At 36.0% G+C, this 25,810-nt stretch overlaps 2 protein-coding genes across 24 annotated transcripts in view; both read left to right on the forward strand.

Moving 5' to 3' along the window:
• Window positions 1-8,862, forward strand: part of LOC5568502 (ensconsin) — a 458,662-nt gene extending 449,800 nt beyond the window's left edge. For all 23 annotated transcript variants that reach the window (XM_021849239.1, XM_021849238.1, XM_021849237.1 and 20 more), the window contains one exon: window positions 329-8,862. In XM_021849239.1, the coding sequence (XP_021704931.1) occupies window positions 329-345 (17 nt within the window). In that variant the 3' untranslated portion in view covers window positions 346-8,862. The remainder of the gene's footprint in view (window positions 1-328) is intronic.
• Window positions 8,863-20,340: 11,478 nt separating this feature from the next.
• Window positions 20,341-25,810, forward strand: part of LOC5568503 (myophilin) — a 110,940-nt gene continuing 105,470 nt past the window's right edge. Inside the window, exons 1-2 of the mRNA XM_001652273.2 lie at window positions 20,341-20,446; window positions 21,038-21,212. Coding sequence (XP_001652323.1) covers window positions 21,159-21,212 — 54 coding nt within the window. The 5' untranslated portion in view covers window positions 20,341-20,446; window positions 21,038-21,158. The remainder of the gene's footprint in view (window positions 20,447-21,037; window positions 21,213-25,810) is intronic.

Here is a 25,810-nt window from a genome sequence, read left to right on the forward strand (position 1 = left end):
TCGAAAAAGGCTCAAACAAGGTTCTGTGAGATCGACTACTGAATTATGAACACATTCCAACCTTCTTGTAATCGTTGATTAGTTCAATTGCGTGATATCAAAGAATATATCCATACAGCTATTGTATTGCCGTTGGTTTGCGTTTGTTTGTTGTAAATACACTATATCTCTTTCCTGTATTTCACCTCACGTTTGAAAGAATCGACCTCTAAAACACAATGCAATAATCAATATGTATTTTCCTGCAATGGTGGTGTTATCTATTGTATAATTCTTGTTCAAATCATTAACCTAATTCAAATGTTTCCTCTTTTCCAACTCATTTCAGACTTGTCGCTCTTGTGAACGAATAAATTGCTCTAGGTTTAATCGCGTGCAAGTGTGCCGTATTCCATCGCCGTATCACACACATTATCATCACCGCGCCATCATCGTCAAAAAAGGCATCTTCTCGCCGATCGAAGATCGACGGAACTGCTGCTTCGTTTTACTTGTAGGCGCCTGTGCTTACTTACGCCCCTCGGAGAGAATGAAGCAACTCCCAACATATGCTGAGGAAAACACGGATGACGCATGGGAAGGACTCTAGGAATGTATGATGGATTTGTGTGTGCACGTGTGAGTAAGTCTGTCGAAAAGTCAGATTCAATGGACGAGAGTGATAAGAGAGAGGGTGCATGTAAAAAGGAAGCTTTTTCTTAGGTTAGCTGCAAACTGCATATCTGGATAGAGTACTAGCAAAAAGCAAAAGGAAGTACGATTAGTAGTAGGGGCGGGCGCTTTGCTTCGGCAAGCTAAAGGTGTGCCTGTGTGAGTGCGCGCGCGTTTGTATAGGAAATTGTCCCGAAGTCCACCGCAAAACTTAGCGAGTGGGCGGGCGGGAAGGAGGTACTAGAGAATCATTGAGGAGCGTCACGACGGCCGGGGCGGTACGCTGGAAGAAAAGGTGGTAGCTAGTTAGAACTTTTTTTTTTAATTGGTCGGAGGACGGAGGGAAGGGAAATGTGATCTGAAGGAATGGAACGGATGGAACCGACGAGTCAGGGGTTGGGTTGTCGTGTAGGGTCGTCGTTTTCGGCGGTTATCAGCTTGCAGTGTGTGTTTTGTTTAGTACTAGATGAGCTTCGGTTGCAAGACGAGCTACGTAGGGACTTTATTTTGAAGACTTTTTTCAATTTGTGTAGAAATGCTTATATTTACAACTGGTTTTCCATATTTTGGTAAAATATATTCCTCAGAAAAACGAGTAAACGGAGGCTTTCGTAATGCTTGCGATAAACGATTTCACTTTAGTCGAGAAACCGTTGTAAAACTGTTACTAGGAAGAATTGATTTTTTATTATTCTAGTACTGCGTTATTTGCTACTTCCGGACAAGTTTCTCAATCATTAGTATCGATTCAGTTGGAATCTTAAAAGATGTGTTAGAGTTGATGGATCAATCCCACAGCTCCTATAGTACAATTTCTGGAAACTGATAGATTGACCATACTAGATGCCTTCTTCTGCCGGTTAGTGTTCTGGAAGAGCTTATTAGATGCCTGAATACAACTCAGATCTGCCATTTTGTGACGGTATTCATGACTAAAAAAAATCTTCAATACTAGAAAGGAGTTTTGTTTTCATTTTCCACGTCATGAACGAATTTTATTCGTTCTAGTACTACACTATTTATTATTTCCTGATAAGTTTTCCAATGGTAAGTAGAGGCTCATGGAATTTTCAAAAATGTATGTCAGAGTTCTGATCGATAAATTCGTCCGCCACTATGAATTCAGAAAATTGATGGGTCGACCGCAGATGCTTTTGGTTGTGACTGTGGGAGATTCATTAGAAGCTTAAAAACAAATTGGACCTAGAAAATATTTGATGGTCGTTATGACTAAATATGTAGATTGAATCTGCAAGAATTCCACAATACTAAACAAGTAGTATCTAATCCTTTTGATCATGAACGAAATTTTTTTAGTACTACAGTATTTGCCACTGTCTGAAAATTATCTCAATCATTAGTGTAGATTTTAGTGGAATTGCAGAAAGTTGTGCGTTAAAGGCTTGATAGATCAACTCCACAGTCGAAGCTTCAGAAGCCTGGTAGATTGACCACAGATGCTTTCTACAATACCAAAAAGGAGTATTGACGTACCGGAAAGGAGCTTATTTGTTCTAGTACTACACCATTTGTCAAAATTTCTCAATCATAAGCATGGGTTCAAGAGGATCCCTGAAAGAAGTCCGATAGATCATCTCCACAGCTTATACGACACAGTTTCAGAAGCCTGGTGGGATGCTTTCGGTTGTAATCCTACAAGACTCGTTAGTAGTCTGAATAAAACTCAGTACTAGAATTTTGTGACGGTCTTCTGACTAAGTAGTTCAAATCTTCAAAAAGTTTCCTGTAACGGAAATGAGGATGTACTTTAGCTATGCTGATTTGTTCTACTTCTTGTACAGTCCATCCACCATTAGTAGAGGTTTAGATGGAGTTTTCAATAATGTTCGTCAGAGGCCTTATTTCACCATTTCGGAAACCTGATGAGTGGACAGTAGGAGGATACTGGATTTATTAGAAGCCTGAAAGAACCCAGTTCTGAAACGTTGTGAAGGTTTTCATAGTTAAAAGATTGATATCTTCAAGAATTTCAAAATACTACTAAAAAGAAGTTTTTGTGTACAAAGTTGGCTTGTTCTAGTACTACACTGATTGTCACTTCTTGAAAATATGATCCACCATTAGCATGTAGGACTCTCAAGGATGTGCGTCAGAAGCCAGATAGACCGAATCCCCAGCTGCAATGACACAGTTTCAGAAGCCTGATGAATTGACCACAGATGCTGTTGGTTGGGACTTTAGACAACTGATGAAAAGCCTAAACAGAATTCAGACGAATTGTGACGATCTTCAAGATTAAATCAAAAATGCCACAGTACTCAAAAGGAATGTTGATGTACTTAAATGATTTTATTAGTTCTAGTACTACACTACTTGCTTCTTCTTGAAATATTTTTCAGTCATTGGTATAGGTCCAGAAGGACCCTTAAAAATCAGGGGCCTGACAGATCAACCAAAGACAGCAGTTGGGTTCATTTCTAGTACTACATTCGATTCCTTGGTATTACATTCGGTACCAAAGTTTGACAGCTCGCAGTACATTTTTCTCAGAATTCTAGATCTTGATCTATTCCTTCATGCTCATGAACGTCCTTATTTTGTCTTTGGATCAACTCGTCAGCTTATACAACAAAGCTTCAGGTTGCCCACAGATGCTTTTGGTTGTGACCCTACAAGATGTCCATTTAAAAAAAATTGATTGAGAGTACAACCGGTGGATTTATGAGAAAGTTTCCCTCGATTTTGGCTTTTCCGGTCAGCAATTGAGAATACAACGGATTGATTATCACATCCAACGTTTCGCCCCTTGGTTGGGGCGTACTTCAGGCTAAGTAATGGAGTACTGCTATTGGTCCATTAGAAGTCTGCATTAATCTGGGTCATCAGATCTTCAAGAATTGCACAGTACTAGGAATGAGTATTGATGTGCCTAACTAAAGCTAATTAGCTCTAGTACTACAATATCGTCTACTTCTTGAAAAGCCGATCCAACATTAGTAGAGATTCAGATGGAATCTTGGAGAAGTGCTTCTGAGGCCTGATAGATCAACTCCACAGCTTTTATGTCACCGTTTCGGAAACCTGATGGTGGGACAGTAAATACTAGTTTTAAACCTCAGGCCTAAAATTTTGTGACGGTCTTTATGACTAAAAAGATTCAATCTTCAAGAATTTTCTAATAGATGAAAAGAATATTTATGCACCTACTTGAAACTGATATGTTCCAGTACTACAGCTTCTATGATACCGCTTCAGAAGTCTTATAGTTAGACCACAGATGCCTTTGGTTAGTTTCTAGAAGGTCCATTCGAAGCTTGAATATACCTCAGAGCTAGAGCTTTGTGACGGTCTCTATGACTAAACAGATTCAATCTTCAAGAGTTCCACAATATTAGAAAGGGGTTTGAATATACTGTCAAGGAGCTCATTCGTTCTAGTACTACACTGTTCGTGTTGGGTCAGGATCAACCTTTACAGGTTTTCAGCCGTTTGATAGTTCAAATCCTTAATTTCACAATTCCACAGCTTCCGCAGATGCCTTAGGTTGGGATTCGAGCCTGAAATACCTTCAGAACTAGAATGTTAAACTAGGTGTTGATCGTGAGTAGAGACCTGGTAGATATCTAAGATAAACCAGACGTGTGGATTCAGTGAGATGTCTTGCCCAAGACATCAAGAAGAGTATTTCACTGAGGCTTGTTATTTCGACTTCAGAGCAATCCCACTGGTGGACTACATTCTATGGCAAGGTAGAAAATGTGCAAAACGTTAAAAGTTTCTAGTTGTAGCCTTCAAGGCTCTTTTATTAGCTTTATCGGTTTTAATACCAGCCATCTTGACCCTTAAGCCTTAGTACTCTTACGCTATAATATTTTAGGCAACTACAAGGTACTTCTTTATTTCGACTTCGTTGTCTTTAAGAATAAACAGGTTGAATCGTTATCTCTGATCATCAGTAGTGGCCTGTAGTGTAGATCTGATTATCGTTTCGGAAACCTTATGCATGGACAGTAAGTTTTGGATTCGTTAGAAGTATGAATAGAGTTCTGACCTAGAAGATTGTAAAGCCTACTAAACTAATTCAGTCAAGATTCAATCTTCAAGAATCCCACAATACTATAGTGAAATATTGATGTACTTGACCGAAACTGGCTTGTTCTAGTTCTACACTGTTTGCTACTTCCTGAAACAGTTTTTTTAGCATCAGTAAAGGTGCAAATGGAATCTTCCAAGAGGTGCGTCCAAGGCCGGATAGGTCGACTCTTATACTTTTGCGACACAGTTTCAGAAGCTAGATGGGTTGATCGTAGATGCCTTGGGCTGTGATTCTAAAAGGTTAATTTGAAGTTTGAATATAACTCAGTCTTAGAATGTTTTGCTGGTCTCTATGACCAAACAGATTCAATCTTCAAGAATTTCACAATATTTGTTCAGAGTCAGGATCAACTCTTTCAGAGGTTTCCTCAGCTTTCGCAGATGCCTTCGATTGGGTTTCTAGCCTGAAATGCACTCAGAGCTAGAATGTTAAACCAGGCTTTGACCATGCATAAGGATGTAGTAGATATCTGAGGCAAACCAGTTGTGTGGATTCAGTGCGATGTCTTGTTCAAATATATGATCTTCTGAGGGCTAGGGATGCCTCAAAACAAGTAGAGTATTTCACAGGGGCTTGTTGTTTGCGCAAAATATTAAAAGTTTCTTGTTGCAGCCTTCAAGGTTCTCTTAGTAGCTTTATCAGTTAAAGACCATCTATTTTAACCCTTAAGCCTTTGGTTTGGTGTAATCCCGATCTGTGACTACTTTTCATTAGAATGAAAAATTGCATCAAATACGGAATAAATATGTGGTATTTGGGCTCCAAAAAATACCATTCTAGTACTCCATTTGTTTTCTCGGACCCTGGGTATCCAAGTTTGACAGATGGCAGTACACTTTTTTCAGATTTCCAGATTTTTGTATAGTACTTCATTAGCCTTGAAAGTTTGGGCAAATGTTGGGAGTTGAATGTCTTTATTTTGTCTTTGGTAATAGATTTTTCTGTATGATCTATGAATTGGTTGCAGAAACTTAATAACTTAAAGTTAATCAGCGTTTCGGAAACACAGACAGTGAATATCTTCGTTTCAGATTCAAGAAGATTTATTAGAAGCCTGAAAAGAGCTGAGACTCAGAACTTTGTGACGGTCTTTATGAGTAAATATATTCCATCTTCAAGAATTCCCCAATACCAGAAAGGAATATTAAAACTAATTGGTTCTAGTACTGCATCAGTATATGCTCAAATGGGATCTTCCAAGATGTGTGCGTCCGACGCCGGATAGATCAGATCTTCAGATTTTTTGACACATTTTCAGAAGCCTGATAGATTCCTTTGGTTTTGTCATTCTAGGAGGTCCAAATCGAAGCTTGAATAGAAATCAGACTTGAAATGTTGTGAAGGTCTTCTGACCTAATAAATTCAACGCACAAGAATTCAACAATACCAGAAAGGGGTATAATTATACTGGGACGAAGCTGACTCGTTCTAGTACTACACTATTTGTATAGGATCAGGATCAACCTTGAAATATTGTCATAGGTTTGCTAGCTCAACTCCTGAACTTGCCTTCGGTTGGGATTCTAGCCTGAATTGAACTCAGACCTAGAATGTTGAGGTTTTCAAAGATTTAAAAGTGGCTTCAATAGTCTGATTTCTAAGTTGAACCAGCTTTGGGGATTCACCGAGATGCGTTTTTTTAGAATACAGGTACGAACAAGTAAATGGTACCAGAATCATAAGGTAGAATAAAGAATACCGCTTGAGTTAGGTAGACATAACACTCCGTTTTCCCGTAATTGAATCCATATACTGATGCCAGCTGCTTCACATTCGCCAATTGAGGTACGTGATAGACAGAGGCCTTTTAGTGAGTTTTTAGTGGCATTAGACATGGCTCATGCAAAACGGTGGCTATTTGGATCCGTAATATGTTCTACACGGTTGAGCCTACCACATAAATGACTAAATAAGACGGTGGCAATAAAGGCGAAATTAGGAGGCTATAGTTAAATTTGGTCCTTCGGTACCCAAGTTGGATAGATTGTAGTAAACTTTTTTGAACTTTTCAAATTTTGATCTAGTACTTCAAAAGATATGAAATTTTGGACAAGCAGACGGGACTTGTAAGTATTTTTTTCGTCATTGGTGGCTACACAAAAGATTTAAGTATGAATATTCATTACGGTTTTCTTACTTCTGTTTTCCTACTCTTTAGAACGACAGAACTTTGACTTCATAGATTTCACCTAAGAGCAAACATTTGTTGTATTAGAACTGTCTTTTAGCCTATAAGATTTCCATTGAACGCATGCTGCAGTTCAATGCCGTTTGACATAATTAATTTTGTACTGTCTTTACTTCTCGAGAAAGTCTTTAAATTCTTAGAAGTTGATTAAATATAATCTAGTACTACAAAACTACATTGTGAAATGACTTTAATACTAAAGCCGGAAGAACCTGCTCTTCGGATGCCGCCTTGACGATTCCGGTTCCAAACCACTCGCCGTCGGTAGGTGCTATTCATTAGGAACGCGAGAAAAAAGGTTTGAAAAGAAGTAGTTCAGAGTAAAAAGCGAAGCTAATTCACCTAGCAGCAGTGTTGTATAAACCGTAGAAAAAAACTTGAAACATTTGAGGAAACCTTTAGCTACTGACTGCTGGCTGCAAAAAAAATCACACAAAAATCATTCAACACATTCAGGATTTACTACACTCACACAAAAAAATGCGTAACAGTTTCAACAATATATGCAACCAGATGAAATCTAACCGCGCTAATGAAGGAAAACTATTGAAATTACCGAATCAAAAAAAAGTAATATATTACTATATATTATATAAATGTTGAAAATCGTAAGCCGAAATCATTATTCAAGCAAACTGATTATTATTATAATTATTGAATTATTACATTTACCAGTTCTTAACAAAAACCACTTCCTGACTTGGTGCAGAAAACCACAGAAAAAAAGAAAAGAAAAAAACAAAGATATCAAAACCAGACAGAGGAAGTAATAGAGCGGGAAGTGCGCCGTGTAAACTTAGTTTGACTAATTTTCCTATAAGCAAATCGAGAAAGAAGAGATAAAAAACGCGCGAAAGCCGTCAGTGCAGTGTCGCTGGGACTTTAAAAAACGAGACATGAAAATAGAAATGTTTATAATCTAATAAAAAATTACTAGTATTCTAATCTGTTAAATTATGTATAAAAACACAATGAAGAAGTAAAAAAAATACCATTACAATGTAATTTAATGATTACACCTACACACAAATCAAGTGTAGAGAAGAGGAGAATTCGACACGATTACACTAACACTTACATACACAAAAAAAAACACACGCTAAGATGAGAACACACAACACTTTGACACGTCTAAATATACATACACAGACATTTAAGACGTGAGAAGTGTGTGCAAAAGCAAATCTGCAATCGCAATCGCATTGATTGGCGAGCGAGGAAGGCGAAACAAAAAAGTCATTAAAGCAAGTTAAATCTACCGTTCGCCCCCCTCACCCCCCCTTAACTTAAGTGATTAACCTGTAGAAAAGCTAACGACGATGACGAAACCGCAAACGCTGCGTAGCGCAGCCTATGCGGGCGTCAACACTATTTAATTATGATTTTTGTATGTTATTTTTAATTCTACGGAATACCATCAAGAACATGGAAGTGTTTGCAAAAATAAAGTGTAACTGCTGTCAGAAACCCATATTCAAAGTTGATTTTGGTCAAACTGAGCTTCGAATTTCGTTCCCGTTTCGTTTGTGCATTGGGAAGTTATTCCGCCCACACATCATAACCTCAAACGCTGTTCCAGTTTCTCATGAAGCATGTGCAATCGAAGTCCCTTTTGTCCTTTCTCCCATACATATTGGAAGGAAGGATAAAATACACTTTCAATCTCTATCTATAGAGAATCAGCGTATATTTTTACGAACTCGAAACAGTACAGTAAAACCGACGGTTGTTCGCTTATTAGATAGAGTATACGAGGCACTTTAGTCAACACAGTCATTGCTTAAAGGATAGCCACCAACACAGGCAGATTATAAAACTCACAATTAAATTAGACAGTTTGAAAAATTCCCCCTCGTTAAGAAAACACACCAATCACAATCAGAGTGGAAACTGTGTGCAGATATATTTTTTCCGTCTGAAATTGAGAACGAGCAATTGAAATTGGCGAATGAGATACTAAGACACGGAAAACAGGTCGAAAAACAGAAGGAGCGAAAGTAGGGCGACCTAATCTCGTTCCCAGATATACCTAAAAGTAAAACTATAGTTTGATAGCGGGATGACGAGCGAACGACTACTAAGTGATGATCATGATTGGAAGACGTGAATAAAAAAAAACAAAATAAAACAAAGATGATAAAACTGGCTGGACAGAGAAAACAGAAGATTAATAATTCTATTAATGCTTGTAATAAATGCTTTATATATAAAAATATATAAAACCAATAAAAACTATTTAAACAAAGTTTTGAACATGTTTTCTGTGATCCGAAATTTATCAAAACCCAAAACTTCCAAACATATCTTTCGTTTTAAGTTGAGAACTGAACAGTTACTATTCTCCTGTAGTTCGCAGAGACCACAAGAGCTTGCAAATCTTCTTCGATCATCAGCCATCAGCTGGAACCCATTTGGCTCCGCATTCTAGCATGTACGTTGTCTTTGACACCTTCATTACCAGTCCGACTTTTGCTGCCTCACGTTCCTGGCGGGTCTCCTCTTCAAAGGTTCGACCGACAAGTTTCATATCATCCGAGAAGCAATCAAATTAACTGGATCTGTTGGAAATCGTTCCTCGGTTGTTTAAATCGTCACTGCGTATAACACCTTCTAGCGCAACATTGAACAATATGCACTTCGAAGATTCCGGCATAATGCAAACAGTCTGGAATCTTCACAAAGTTTTGCATCGCCGCTTCGTCGATACTATCGCATGTCGCCTTAAAATTGATGATAAGGTGATGGTATTTATGGCACTTTCTTCAACTACAGCATCATCAACGTACACTGCCCACACGAAGGGAGACCCGACCACAAGAAGGAGGCGTTTTACGCGCAGCTGGAGCAGATTTATGACGGATGCTCGCCGCGTGACGTGTAAATCGTTGTTGGCGACATGAACGCACAGGTAGGACCGACGAGAGGACATGTACAGACCGGTGATCGGGCGGAACAGGCTGCACGCCGTATCTAACGACAACGGCCAACGATACGTCAACTTTGCAGCCTCTCGTGATATGGTAGTCTGTAGCACCTTCTACCCCCGCAAAGATATCCATAAGACCACCTGGAGATCACCCGATAACCTAACCGAGAACCAAATCGAACACGTTCTAATCGACGGAAAATTCTTCTCTGACGAGCGGCTACGGGACTCAGAAGTAGCCCAAGAATACGCGCAGCAGTTGGAAGTGGCCCTACCAACGGAAGAGCAACTTGACGCCGCCACTCTTGAGGATGGCTGGAGGCACATAAGATCCCAAGTAACCACGAAGCTATATATGCATACTTTATGTTTGCTCTATAGTGTGCTATAAGATTTTGTTTTAAAGCGACATAATCTTTAACCCATTAACGCCCAGTGATCTATTTTGAGATCAGTAACATTTTTGAATACAGTTAATTTTCTAGACAAAAAGGATGGTTGGTATCTTTGGCAAAGTTGTGAAAGACCTTAAGGGCAGTCCAATGACAAATTTTTCAATTCAGATTTCTTCCACTAGGATTCGCTGTCAGCATAAAACATATCTGTTTTGCCACCAGCTCTTATCGGCATCACCACGCTCGTCGTATACTGTAATAAGCGTGGTTTGCAAATCAGAGATTCCTGAACAATTATAGAATGGATCCTGTGCCGGAAGTCAGTATGGATTCCGGGATTCCAGAGTGCAGATTTCAAAATATGTTTTGGGATGCCAATGTGGATCGAGGATTTCTGTGAGGATTCTGGGAATCCCGTGAGGATTCTGGGAATCCCTTGAGGATTCTGGGAATCCCGTGAGGATTCTGAGAATATAATGTGGATACTGGGAATTCAGTGTGGATTCTGGAATTGCAATGTGGATCATAGGTTTTCAGTGTGAATCCTGGGAATTCAGTGTGGATCCTGGAATAACAATGATCCACATGTGTTCCAGTCTGGTTCCAAGTGTTCCAGTGTGAATCTTAGGATTATAGTATAGATTGTGTTGCTGCATTGTAGATCTCTGGTTTCTAACGTGGAGATTTGGATTCCACTATGTTTGTTATATTTTTATGTATATCCTGGAACTGTTGTTGTGTCAGTGTGGATCTTGGTATTCCATTGTGTATATTGAAATTCCAGTTTGAATCCTGGAATTGTTACATGGTTCGTGTAATTCTAATGTGAAACCTGAAATGTCAGTGGGGATCTTGGGGTTTCAGTATCTTGATACTCCAGTATGGATCTTGCGATTTTAGTGGATTAGAACATGGGTCCTTGTTTTCTAATGTGAATGCTGGGATTTCAGTGCCAATTTTTGGATTTCAGTGTAGATATTTGAGCCTCAGTGAGTATTTTGCATTTCCAGTGTAGATCCTTGGAATTCACTGAGGATCCTGTATTCCAGTATGAATTTCAGATGCGGATCCCAGGATTTCAGTGCGATATGGGGATACCAGTGGAGAGTTTGAGTTTCCAGTGTGGATCCTTCAATTCCAGTGCGGATCCTAGATTCCAGCATAGATCATGGATTTTCAATGCCGATTTGAGATTCTAGTGTAGATGCTTGTATTCCGGTAAGGATTCTGGCATTCCAGTGGGAATTGTTAGATGGTAACCCAAGGATATACTGTGGGAATCCTATTGGAGTCATGTTGGAGGACAGTGCAAATGTTGTAAAAATTCTACGAAAATAGTGAGAAAAAAGTTTTAAAATACATTGGGAATCTTACGCGAATGGTGGGATTCTTGCGAAGGTCCTGTTGAAATCTTATCTTATAGTTATATAACAAATAGTTAGTATTCCTGAGAGAATCTCGTAGAAATACTTTGGGAATTTGGATTGGTCTTATTAGAAAGAGTCATGTGAGAATTCTCAGGGAACTTTTTGTAAAATCCGTAAGAATTCTTTGGGAATTGTGTAGAAATACTGCGGGAATTGTAAACCTTATGGAAATTCCGTGTTTTTTTTTTCATGAGCATCCTGGAAAAAATCCAATTGGGATTCTGTGATATTATTCGAGAATTCTGAGGGAATCCTGTGTGATGCCTTCAAGAATCCTGTAGAAACAATATGTCAATATCTTTGGAATCCTGTTAAATCCTTAGTGGTTTTTATTACGACAAAAATTATCATATTCGTGGAAAGTTTTATAAGTTTGGACCCTGTTATCATTTGATACTAACGAGGCTGGTGTAAAATATAGGAGGAGAATGCGACTACTGCGGTTATATCACGGAGAAAAAAATATAGTAATTACAAACAAATTTTGGTTTGTTTCAACAAAAACTTTAGGTTGAATTTTACACAAACATAAAATCAATTTGAATCAACTAATCGCGTTGTTTGAAAAAAAAACAACATTTTATGTTAAATATTTAACGCCATCTTAGTTGAAATCAAAAAACATTTGTTAGAAATAACTAATTTGTAGGTTGTTTGATTTTGACAGTTCTCAAAACAAACGAAGAAAATAGTTGAATCAAGCATTATTTCTTGTTTGAATCCACCAAAAATTAGTTTGGAACAAATAAGAGGTGCAGTTTGAAACAAACAACACATTTATTGAAATAATATTCTGGTTATATTCTCTCTATTTTTGTTTTAATCATTTCAAAGCAAACATTGTAAATATCCAAACCGCAACTACATATTATATATTTGCTTTTGTTTATGAAAAGTACAATAATATATCAAACAAATTTAATATCATTGACAAAATCGAAGTTCACTGGTATTCTGGGATTGAATCCGGCGACTTCGTCCATCTAATCAATAATGCCGCTAATGCTTGCCACTTAGCTCCACGCCAAATCTTCCGCTACTAGTAGACTTTTTATCAACTGTAATACTGTAATAGGAAAATTAATATATTTTACAAAACGTAAACGAAAACTAATGAAGGAAATGCCTCTAAAAACTTGAAACCTCAGCATTTGTCGGCTCACGTACATGTTATTCAAATAGTTCTGCAAACAAAATAATTTGTTTGAGCTTTATAAATTAAAATATGTACCATTATACACAAAGCATTAATTACCTGAAGTATTGACAGAACATTCAGCATCTTATAATATTTTGACTCTGGTTGCATTATTTTAAAAGTAAGTTTCATATTATTACATGACAGTTTGTTTTCAGGCACAACACAAAATGAAAACATGGCTAACTCTCGAACCAGAGTTTGAGCTCGCAAACAATCTAAAAATCTAGCTTTTTTTTCAAACTAATTCTTAGGTTGTTATTTCTACAAACAAAAAATCAGTTTGTTTTGATGTGTGGTGTTGTTTGAATCAATCTTATTTTTTGATTTGATTTAAGAAATTCGTTAAGGTATCGTGCAATTTTAAACTTGGTAAAAATAAACAAAATTGTATTTGCTAGCAACTAATATATTAGTTTGATACAACGTTGATCATTGTTGTTCAATCAGAAAAATATAAGTTAGAAACAAATAATGTAGATAGTTTGTTTCAAACAAAATTTAGGTTTTCAAACAACAAGTGTTAGTTTCGAAACAACAAAAATTTTAGTTTGAATTTCAGCCATTTCTGTTGTTTTTTCAAACTAGCTTGTTTTTTCTCCGTGATGTGTATGAACGTATGTATGTTTGAATGTGCAAACTAGTATGTGTTGTGCACGTACGTGTATGTTCTTTTGTGTGCTTTGTACACATGTCACATTCAGCATCATTTTGTGATGTAGTTTTCAAATAAACCTCTTTTTGTTATTTATATTAATGGTAACATGTTATTACCGTTTACATTATGTTTGTCATAATATCTTGTCACTTTTGAATGCACCATACCACCTTCAAACATTTGTGAAAATAATGAAAGATATCTATTTTTTCAATATTTTGCGTACATATGACCCACTGTGTATTGTAACAAAATGTGACCGTAGATTTTCACTTAAATGACGGTTTTAGCATTCTCTTATCATATTGCGATACTCCAGAAAGAATTAGGTGATTACAACAAATGTGAAATAATTCGGGCGTTAATGGGTTAAGAGCTTTATTGGCGTAGGAACAGGGGGGCCTGGCCCCCACCAGGATCATCCAGGCCCCCCCCCCCCCCAGAATTTTTGATAATAATAAAAATTGAAATTAAAAAAATAACATAAGACGAACCAAAAACTTTTGAATCAATGTACATGGATCTTGTTATTGACAAACATCTCTTCTGTAAGTAGTTACGTTATTTTAGAGAAAAACCTCGCTTGTCTTACACAACATCAGCGTGGCGGTTCTGACTTCGGTGAATGGCGCGACAACCGAAAGCTTAATCGTCCGGCTGTCGATCGATTAGTTACTGTTGGAAGTAGCTTCTTACTGTATGCGATAAGCGCATTTTTTTTCGACATCTCTGTTGCTAAAATACCGTGGTACAAAAAAGGCGTCAATATCCTGGAAATTTGATTTCTAAAATTGTTTTTTTCTGAATAATCCAAATAATGCTGTTTGAGCATTAAGCAGCATATTCACTGCATTGTGTTTTCTCATGTGTTCGGTGATGATGATTTTCCCTATGAGAATTCACTGAAGAATATATGGTCGGCGTTAAGTCAGAGTGGACCAAGTACAAAACAAGGGAAAATTGGATTATTCTGCCATTAGATGCAAAATAACGTTATCTCCATTTCACTTTGATCCGATTTGATGAATGTTGAAAACTGGGAGAGATATGTAACAAATTTACTCTGAATGATCAATAAAAATCAATAAAAGTATGCAGTCAGAGTGGGCCAAGTGCTTTTTACCATAACAACGAAAACGATCGATGCGCTGAGAAAGTCAAGAAAATGCAAGACATTTCAAGTTATTTTCTAGATTTCTCGAAATGGAATGATTAGAATATCCATCCATCAATAGAAACTCATAAACATGTCATAATTCGATGGATCTTATTTTGATATCTGGCCATTTACCGTATTTGAGTAGGTGATCAGAAATTGCAACAATTTCTGTGCAGACAGAGTGGACCAAGTGTCAAAAAGCAACAAACTGATTGATTCTTGCATTTTTCGAGTCGATTTCAGAGTACGATAGAAGTTTATGGTAGTTCTATGGTGTATGTATGGACTGTCCTAGAACCCGCTTATTGTGCCAGTATATTTTGGTCGGTACTCAAGATTTTCACTTGGTCCACTCTGACTGAACGCATATTTGAATATTTCTGGTCTTCAACGCCCTGACCCTTCAAAACCTTAATTTCCAAGGTATCGTAATGCCACTGATTTTGAGATTGAAGATATGGATTATTGAAGAATTTACGATACTGATGTCGTAGGGTCTTGATAATATGTTCATCTTAAAGATATGCACCCAGTTTGTCCACGCAAGCATTAAATGATTGTTCTTTTTCTTGAAATTGTTCAGCCAGAGTGGACCAAGTGCACATAGTCCATCAAAAAATCGTTCTATCAGAGTTTGGGATTGTGATTTTTCATGTTTATCACTTCACATTATATTGTTTGAAAGTAACACAAGGATGGGTAGAAATATTGAACCAAAATTTTACTGAGATAAAAAAATATAAAGCGTTAGACTTTGAGCCCGTTTTTCTCAAAATATGAAAAATGTCACTTGGTCCACTCTGACTTAACGCCGACCATATATTACTAAGATTACAAATACAAGAACATTAACTTCAACTCGTAAAATGTCCGAAGAAATAGACAATACTACTAAAGGAATTTCTTAGACAATACATAGCGGGAATTTTTGTCAAAAAATGAGGCTTAACCTTCAAGGAATTTCGACATGGTCAAGTTTTCTTCAGATAAATGGCAGTAATTTAACCTGGTGTAACAAAATCGACCATAGTGTTTTATTCCAACGATAAATTCTGTTCGATTCAATGTTTGAAGTATTTTCGCAAGAATAAATTTATTGCTCAACTCAATTTAAATAAAAAAAAACTTATTATTTCATAGATTATTTGAATGATTTTCAGCAGATTTGTAGCAAAATTTTGTCATAAAACTTTTCGATATTCTCAATAGAATTTAAGTATAATCAAAATCCTCAAGGAATATTGAAAGGTGGCTTCAGAAGTTTTGCAAATCTCTTGGAACTTAGTCAAATAAAATTGTGGGACATGTTCATACTTTCAAAGATTCAATTACTCCTGGTGGACATCCATTCCAACTATGTCTACTTTTTTTTACTTTTTCCAGGTTTATTCAAAAATTTGAAAGAAATATGTTTTTGAAATGTCTCTTGCCTTCGAATCTTCAGAGAAAATTTGTTGAAAACCCCCAGGAAAACTTTTGCTTCCGAAATTAGCATAGCGGTAAAGGAGTCTGTAGAGAAACGTGTACCGAAATAACTGGGAAGAGGGAAACGATTTATTAAGATATTCATAAAGAAATTTGTATTGATCTTCCTTAAAACACTTCTCTAGAAATAATGTTACCAACTATTGTCAGAATCCATATTCTTGGTTTAAATTTTTGTGCGATACGAGGGCAGAATTTCTAGAGGCTTTCTGACTTTCAACCAGCGGTCAAGAAAGGATAGATTTCAAGGATAAATTCTCAAAAAGATTCTGATGGAAATTCTTGAGGAAATTGTTTTATTTGTAAATTCATTACAGAGGTTTAACAGTCATATAATTTACCTCTAGAGGAAAGATTATAAATAATTTTTCATTGGTATCTTTTGTTCTCCCAGCTTCAACATTTCGTTGCTTCTCCTTCCTTCGCATGACGCTTTAAGCTTTCCATACTTCAAAATGCATCATTTTAAAGAATTTAAAAATAAGCTAAATTATAGCAGTTTAAAAAAAATTTCCGAAGTCTAATAGTATGGTTCCTGTTTTTTAAAAATCCATCAGGAATTCCTCAACAATTTTGCAAAGTAATTCAAAAGTTTCTCCTAAGATTTAAATTCATTAACATCTTACACTACAAATATAATCTCAATACATCTTTGGTAATGTTCTTAAAAAAACCGGCAATATTTTCGCGTTGAACTTCTACAGTACCGTAAATTCGGGTGAAATTGATCACTGTATCACACGATTTTATTTCCTTCTAATAGAGCACAGAAATCAATGCAGCCTATGTAAATGAACGTTGTTTGTCTTAACTATTGTCGAATTGCATGTTGTGGAGCTTTTTTTTTGTTAAGAAATGTTTATTTCTATGGAAATAATAGAAAATTCCATAATCGTGTTCTGTGTGGTATTGACAGACATCAATAAACTTATAGTTTTAAACAAGGATTTGGACATGGTGTCAGCTTGAGTATTTGTAAGGATGCTTGAAATATACCCCCAAAACGAATTTTATCATCAAAATTCGTACCAATTTGTTCATATTGTTGTAATAATTGAATGTTTTATAGATATCAGAAGATTCCTTCGGAAATTGCCTACATTTAGGCGTTTTCTGCGGTATTGTTGAAAATTAATTGTTTATTATTTCCATAAATTTTGCATTGTTAAGATTTTGGCAAGCATATTTGAATTCAGGAGTCCCAAATAAAATTAGTGAAGTTGTTTCCAAAACTAACAATTTTGACAGGTGATCAATTTCACCCCGAAATGGAATTCCTTGATTTTTTTTATTTTAGAGACGATTTTCAGCACTAAAATCACAACTGCATGAATATTTGAGTGTATAAACCAATGAGGCTCACCGTCGTACTTGTTTTCCTGTATTAAATTGTTTGGAATTGGCAACATCATAGAAAAGACATGGAAAACTGTGAAAAGTGATCAATTTCACCCGAAATTACGGTACTACAAAATAATCGATAATAGACACTTTGAAAAAGTTTGTTTGAAATTTCTAAAGGTATGGTTCTTTCTACATCAATATGTTCATGAAACTTCAACAAATTTACTAACAACATTCTTTTAAATTTTTTTACATGTGTTTCCCTGGAAATCTGATATGGAGTGATTCGTAGAGGAATTTGTAAAGCAATCCCTAAAAATATTGATAATTTCCTGGAGTAGTTTTCGAACCAAAAAATAAAGAGTGTATACATTTTTAAATAATATATATGGAAGAATCCTGAGATTACCATTGGGCTTATTTATTGAACCTGATAGAATTCCCGACGAAAGTTTTGGAGATTTTTTTAAGAAGTTCAAGAATGAATTGCGAAATCTTAGTGAATTTTCGAAGAAATTTTCCATCAAATTCACTAAGATTTCGCAATTCATTCTTGAACTTCTTAAAAAAATATCCCAGAACTTTCGTCGAGAATTATATTAGGTTCAATAAATTCACTAGAAAATACTTAGATAAATCTCTGGTGAATTTTTCGGGAGAATCTTAGGAAACAATAGTGTAGTTTTCTAAGAAATCCTTGAACAAATTACTCCGGAAATCTTTGAGTATTATCACAGAAGAGTTTTCGAAAGAACTGTTGAACGTTTTCAGCTAGAAATTTTATAGGAAAGTTAGAGTTCTATAAATATTTCTTAGTCAGAGTTTTCGAGAGGGTTTTGAAGGAATGCGGGATGTTGCTCATTGATGTTAGAGAAATCTAAAAAATAATTATCTGTGAAAAAACGCTGATAGATCTGCGGACAAATTCTTTGAGAAACATGTTCCCAATCGAATTCCTTTTAATTACTTATGAAATACTTGTGGAATTTTACAAGGAATCCTTGGATTAACACCTGGAAGAATAATTTTTTTTGCAGGAAGTCTGGATAATTTTTTCTGCGATTTTTTCAAACACTCCTGTAGAGGAACTTTAGCATGAAGTTCAAAACCAAAGTTGGAAAAACTTTTGGCAAACTCTTTGAAAAATTCGTGGAATGAATCCTTGCTTGGTGATATTGATGACATTTTTGGTGAGACTTCTAGAATTTAGTATACTATTTTGTTTGGAGAAATCCTCAGTAATTCCTGAAAATCATTAACAAATTAATAAATTAATCATTAACAAATCAATAATAAATAATAATGGAGGATACTTTAAAGTAACAATTGATAAAAAGTAAATTGTAACAAGTACGTAGAGGACCTTCCAGTCGAAAATATTAAAAGAATTTCTAACGAATTTCTGGTGGAATTTTTCAACAGATTTTTAAGCAATTCGATAGAGATTCTTCGACAAATTTTATAGTGATCAGAAAGTCTGGGAATAATTTTCTGTGGGAATCCCAGGCGAACTCAGTGAAAACTGGTAAAGGAGTCATGGAGAAAGCACTGAAAAGTACGAACATAATTCATGAAGAAATTCCCGTAGGAATTTACAGAGAAATCTTTTCAAAGCACATGGTTGAATACCTGAAAAAATCGTGGAAGCATCACAAAGGACATTCCTTGTGAGTTTTTTTTATTAGAATTCCTTAAGGATTTTAAACTGGATTACAGCAATAATGAATCTTTTCCGTAGCGTGAATTGAAGTTTACAAATATAAATGATGTACCACGAAATGAGACAAATAAATAAAACAATACAAATCTGTTAAAATTACGAAATTTGTGAAAATCTTGATTATTGCGACCGACATTACTTCTGTAAAACAACCCAAGTAACCACGAAGCTATAGCTATAGTATCATGGATTCTTATTTTACTTCCCTTTTTTGTATTGCAATGCCCCTTGCTTCAACAATGGAGTTTGTTAAAGTTTCGAGGATATTGTCAATATCAAACTTTGTTTACAATGAAATGTTGACATAAAGATTACTATCAATGTTTGTTTTATACGTATTCCAGTTGGTCCTTAGATAATTGAACGTGGAGCTGATTGGATTGAGAATCGCTTCATGGGATATTTAAAATGTAACAGAAACATGATCAGAATCAAAATCAGCATGAATAACCAGTTGGCTTAAAAGGTGGCTAGAGTCAGTTGAGACTAAATCAATCGTAGAAGAGTTTCTAGAAGAGGAAAAACAAGTAGGGTATTGAATTGAGAAATATCCTGAAGAGATCTTATCAAATCAAATACTACCGTTGAAATTGCTCTGAGAATTGTTCCACGAGCGATGTTTTGTATCAAAATATCCAAAGACAAAAAATAACGTTTATTGCGAGTTAATTTCCGTAGGTTTGTTTGAAGCAAATGAACTTGTTGCAAATAGGCAGCTATTATGAAAGTATATTTACTAAGTTGTGTTTTAACAGAAAAAAAAAACAAAACTTTATGGTTTCAAATGACGAAAAAAGCTGTTGTTTTATACGCCTATGAATGATGATAGCAACTCCACCACGTGCTCCATCCAGGCGATTATTTCGATATACAAGCAAGTTTTTATCTCTTTTATCTCACTTTTTTCTGGCTTCCAAGTTGTTTCACCTTAATCCACCTCAGAAGCATGTCTCGGTTTTTACTCATTTCTATTTACCTATCTATCCAATGTTGAAAAATTGAGTCATCGTTACTTATCGACTGAGTTGCAATCTCTAACCGTGCGTTCCAAACAGTTCATCCTCTCTTATTTTTCCAGCCAACTGGAATACTCTCTCGGCTTCCAGAGTGCGTAGTACATTGGAACTGGAAACCCGAAGAAACCGCACCACATCGTCTCGTCGTCAGTTACAAATGCTTCATTCGCTCTGTATCTGTTCAGTTCTTCTAGTGCCGTGCTTGCGTAAAGACGCAAAAGTGTAAGTTGTCTCCCTGTATGGAGTGTGTTTAGAGGAGAGGAGATATAAGATATACATTATTGACCCTTCTACTGAAGTGCTGTGCTGTTACTCAGTCAAAGTGTTACGTTGACTATCTCCCATTTCCGTGTCGTGTCAATCTGTGAAACAGCTGTGATAAGCGAACACTCTTCTTTCTCTAATTACATATACCGACTCGGTGCAGATTTGAACAAGCTTGGATGTTTTTGTTCTGATTTTCATTAAGGTGAAGATGAATCGAAGCCAAAGTTAAAATTTTCAAGAGCACGGATCTGGAGAACCAAGCATCCGTTTAAGCTAAAAACTTAATCGATTGGTCACCAGCTGGTGGTGACAAATCGATTAGGTTTTCAGCTCAAACGGATGTTTGGACCTCCAGATCCGTGCTCTTGAAAATTTAAACTTTGGCTTCGATTCATCTTCACCTTAAACCTTTTTTTTAATGTCATTCAAACATGTGTGACTCTCTTTCTGATTAATTTGCAAATCTCTTCGGAACAAAAGGATTGCTTGTCCATTTCTGCCGGTCGTGGCTTAGCTTACATTCATTTATCCTTTCCTTTCGTAAAGTGCCAAACCACGTAAGAAAAAAACAAAACCGCGCAAATTCACCACTCGCAGCAGCTTAATCGAAAGCACCTATTAGTTCAGTTCAAAAGTACCAGCCAAGAGCAAGCAACAATCTACAATCATGTCGGTCAACCGTGCCCCGAAATCCGGATTCGCTGCTGAAGCCCAGAGAAAGGTAAGTGGAGTGCATGTCACGGGGGTTTGGGGTTGCATTGAATTGGATTGAAAGACGCGAAGATATGCAACAATCGAGGGGAATGTGGGGTAAAACATCATGTTTTTATCATTGGACCAGTAAATGCCAATTCAAAAGTTTGTTTAAAATTAGTATAGTTTCATTCAAATTTACAATTTCAGAGAGTTAAATCAGTTAAAAAAAAAACAAATGGATTCGGCTTCGTCATGCTCGATAGCGTATGAGCCAAATCTTTTGATTTGAAATCAATGAATATGACTAGGGCCCAGATAGCCAGGGTATATTTAAGTACCTACTACGATTGGAAGTATACAGCAGCCTTTGAAATCGGGATAAACAAAATACTGGATACATCACGCCCTGTATAAAAACAAGGTAAAATCCAGAAAACTGAAGGTCAAGTTTCAGTGAAATAGTATAGCCTTTCGAAGGATCTAGAATTTTTAAGACGAAAAAATAGATTTTCCCCTCAAATTTGAAGTAATGTTCAAGAAAATCTTTCGTTGAATTGCACTGGCTATCTGTAATGCAATGATAGATTTTCATAAGGATTTCTTTAAATTTGAACGAAAAAACTGGTTTTTATTTTGTGGTGATTGCTGATGATTGATTGAGGATGGATTCTTGAGCCTCAAGAGAAATTAGTAAATGCCTTCTTTATATTTAGGTAAAAAAACATGCGGTAAAATATAAGGACTAAAGTCAAAAATGATCCTATTGATTTACACGGCAATTGTAAGATCCAGATCTAAATTTACACCATTATTCTGGGATCAAAAACAAAAGAAAGTGTGATGCAAATGAAGCTATAAAAACTTCAAGGGCTAATTACTCTTTCAATTACACAGCGTAACAAAAATGGCATTTTTGCGTGTTTCAAGGATCATATAATGTGTCTTTAGTAGATTTGGTGCTGCTGAATCTGATGCTTTTCTCAGAAATGTTTCAGCATGTCACAATTTTAGCTACATGTCGCCAAAGTTGTATAAAACACTGGGTTAATTGATTTTAACATGAAATTCAAAAAGTAGGTGAAAAAACCGAATTTAGTACTATATCATTTAATTCCACTAGAGTTTGTGTATAAGTCGAGTCTAGTACACGACACTGAAGACGGCCTTACAGTTGAGGTCGAAATACGCGTATCTGTCAAAGGATACAAACTTTAGTGGAATTAAATGGTATAGTACTAAATTCGGTTTTTTCATCTACTTATAGGTATTCTACTAAACAGCTCGAAGATTTATTATCATGAAATTCAAAGTTTGATTTATCAAACTATTGTATGCAAAATAGGACTTAAACTTACATTTCAGGTATAATTTTGAACAAAATTTGCACGATTTGAAGATTTGAACCAAATTGCACGATTTAAAGAAGATTAAATAATTTTTTTCTAAATCATAAACAAATAACTTTTGAGCATCGCAGTATTATGAACTATGTTGTTAAGTATTGTTATACACAAACAATTTGAATTCTTTAACAAACTAAGCAAATAAATTTCCATACAAGCTGGCAAACTTGCAAGCAAGTTGGCTTAAATAGTCAAATTTTGCAATATCAACAGCGAATATATCAAAAACTAGATATTTTTGAAAACGGCAATGGATTCAGCAACCCTTAAATAAGTAACTAGCGATATTTTGGTGCTTGAGACAAAAACGTGTTCCGCAGTGTTACTTGTGCAATGAGAAGTACGCCATTTGAAGCGCTAGACACTTTACTTTATCTATTTCCATTGCATCGATTTATTCAATTATTTGTGGGCCTCGTAGCCGTGCGGTTAGCGTTGTCAGGCATTTGAGCGGGGTGTGGGTTCAATTCCCGCTTCAGCCATTGAAACTTTTCGTCAAGAATGTTTCTTGGCTGTGCCACTGGAGCATGCTTGTCCGTTGTCTAGTGTTAAGTTACAGTCTGTGCAGTTAAATGGCTGAAGACGGTGTCCGTGTCTTTTTTTTTTTTTTTAAGCTACTAAGAGCATTTTTTAAGTTAGAAAGACTACACATTTTTTTACGAACACCGGAGAGTCCATCACAATATTCTTAAAGCCATCAGCATGAATTCTCCTTAATCTCAAACAAGAGAAATTAGATAACCATAAGATACCATTTTTCAAATGATTCCAGTGATTTAGCTCATTCCAAGTGATTAATCTAGTTTAAAATCGGTGGACAAATGATGGCCCAAAGACTCGTCCTGGCCCAGGATCAATCGTATTTTATACTGATGGTACTGGTGTTACTGACCCTGGAGTTAACATATCAATTTCCATGGGTAAATGACCAACAAATTTTCAATCTGAAATTCGAGGTTATTTGAAATGTTCAAATATCTCTTACGCAAAAATTATAGTCATTTACTTTTACTGGCCTTCTCACAGGATCCTATCATCTGAATGGTTTTTGCGACATTGAAAAAGAAGGCTCGGTACACATAACTTAAGCCGTTGTTCGGCAATTGTAACCATAAAAATGAGGTTCATAGACGCAAGGCTGATAGGGCTCTTTGGAGCTTGGAGAGCAAAACCCAATAGAAGTGGCACCGTGTTGGGACAACGATTTTAGTCAAGGCTTGACAAAGGAAAATTAGGAGATGAAATCAGGAGATGTCTACATAGGGTAAGTTGTTGTATATTCGGCAGCTTTGTTCTCTTCGTCATGTGTTTTTTTTTCGAAGAGGTTGTCCATTAACCACGTGGTTATTTTTTTTAGGAGCTCCCCTCCCCCTTGTGGGTTTTGTCCATACATTTTTTTTTTTTTTGTGGACCATGGTCATTGGCCAGACCACCCTCCTCCCTTAATGACCACGTGGACGACCCCTAATAACTACTTTGCTGAAAAATTGCATCAATATTTTTATCATACAGAAGATTTAAAGATTCGTTCATAAAACCTCACAAGCCAATTTCACTTGCATTTAATTTTAGTTTATCTAAGGATTTGTCCTTGAATTTTGTAATAGATTCCCCTGATTATCTTCACTGAAATTTCCTCAAAAACTTGCCAATAGATTCTTTAGTTTTTTAAATTCATCCGAGAATTTCTTCAGAGTAACTGTTGAAGCATTCATTGAGTGATTTGTTCAGAAATGCTTGCACGTATTTTGGATGTATTACTTCTGATAAAAATGTGCATGGAATAGTCGAAGACAAAATTAAAACGTTTATGTCCCTTGCAGTTGCCCATAATTTATGGCACATGAGGTAATAGAGCAAAGCTAAGAATGCTGTGAAAAGTGTAAAACGATCTGTCAAATTTCTTGCGATGAATGAATAATTGAAAAATGGATTAGCTTCAAGCACATGTTATAGATACAGTCAGTGACATAAGTTAGTAATCAAATGCTGTTTTTCCATACAAAATGCCCAAGTTTTGGGTGCTGTATGTCAGCTTCTGGTAGTCCGAATCGGCTGAAATTTGGATGACGAACTACAAATAACTTGAAGTTTTGCGTGTCATTTTACGTAGAGTTTCAGAGGGTTGTTCAAAGACAAAAGTAAGTAACCGAGAGACTTTGTAATTTAATTTTAAAACGGTAAGTTGTGGGTTGTTGGTCTGTTCCACAAAGTTGTTTAATTTCAGAAGTCACACAAATTTGCAGAACACACCAACTTTCCACGTCTTACCGTTTTCAAATTAAATTAAAAAGTCTCTCGGTTACATACTTTTGTCTTTGAACAACCCTCTGAAACTCTATGAAAAATGACTGCAATATAATAATTCCCTTACAGGCAAAACTTCAAGTGATTTGTAGTTCGTCATCCAAACTTCAGCCGATTCGGACTACCATAAGCTGAGATACAGCACCCCAAACTTGGGCATTTTGTATGGAAAAACAGCATTTGGTTACTAACTTATGTCACTGACTGTAGCTACTAGATGGTTTTCGATAAGCTTCTTAATGTACATACTTGCCATAAGATGCACTGAAAAGGGCAGTAAAAGTAATAAGTGATTTCCATTCTGTGTTCGATTATCAATGGATTTTTCCTGAAAATTTCTTCAGACTGATCACGGATTCATCAGTAAAATTTCCAGGAAATGACGGCACAGATTTCTCTTGAAATTCTTCTTCTCCTCCAAAAATATCTCACAAGATTTATCTTTCGATGTTTTCAAAGATTTTTCCAATGCTTACTCAATACTTTTGATATTCCAAAAAGTCCTCGAGGAATACTTGTAACTTTTCTTCCAATGAATTTTCCCAAAATTTGCTTGGATATTTTTCACTAAGGGAAATTTGTTCACGTATTCCACCCGGATAATTTACCGGAATTTTCTTTTATTTTCGTTCAAGGATTCTTTCGAAATTCCTCCAAGCAAATCATCCATACATTTCTGAAGAAATAGCAGTAACAATAAATCTGATATTTCTTCAGATTTGTATTCAGAAATTCCTAAGAAGATTCTCTTAATTCCTTCCAGCCCACAATTTATTCAATTTTTAAATGGCAAAGATGCTGTGAACTAAAAAATACTGGAACAACAGCAATTTTCTAAATTTATCGAAATCATTGAAATATTTGGTTGTACATATATGACCCGATTTTGTCAGCCCCTTTTTCAAAACGTTTT

Source organism: Aedes aegypti, chromosome 3, assembly GCF_002204515.2.
Source record: "Aedes aegypti strain LVP_AGWG chromosome 3, AaegL5.0 Primary Assembly, whole genome shotgun sequence".
Lineage (NCBI taxonomy): Eukaryota > Metazoa > Arthropoda > Insecta > Diptera > Culicidae > Aedes > Aedes aegypti.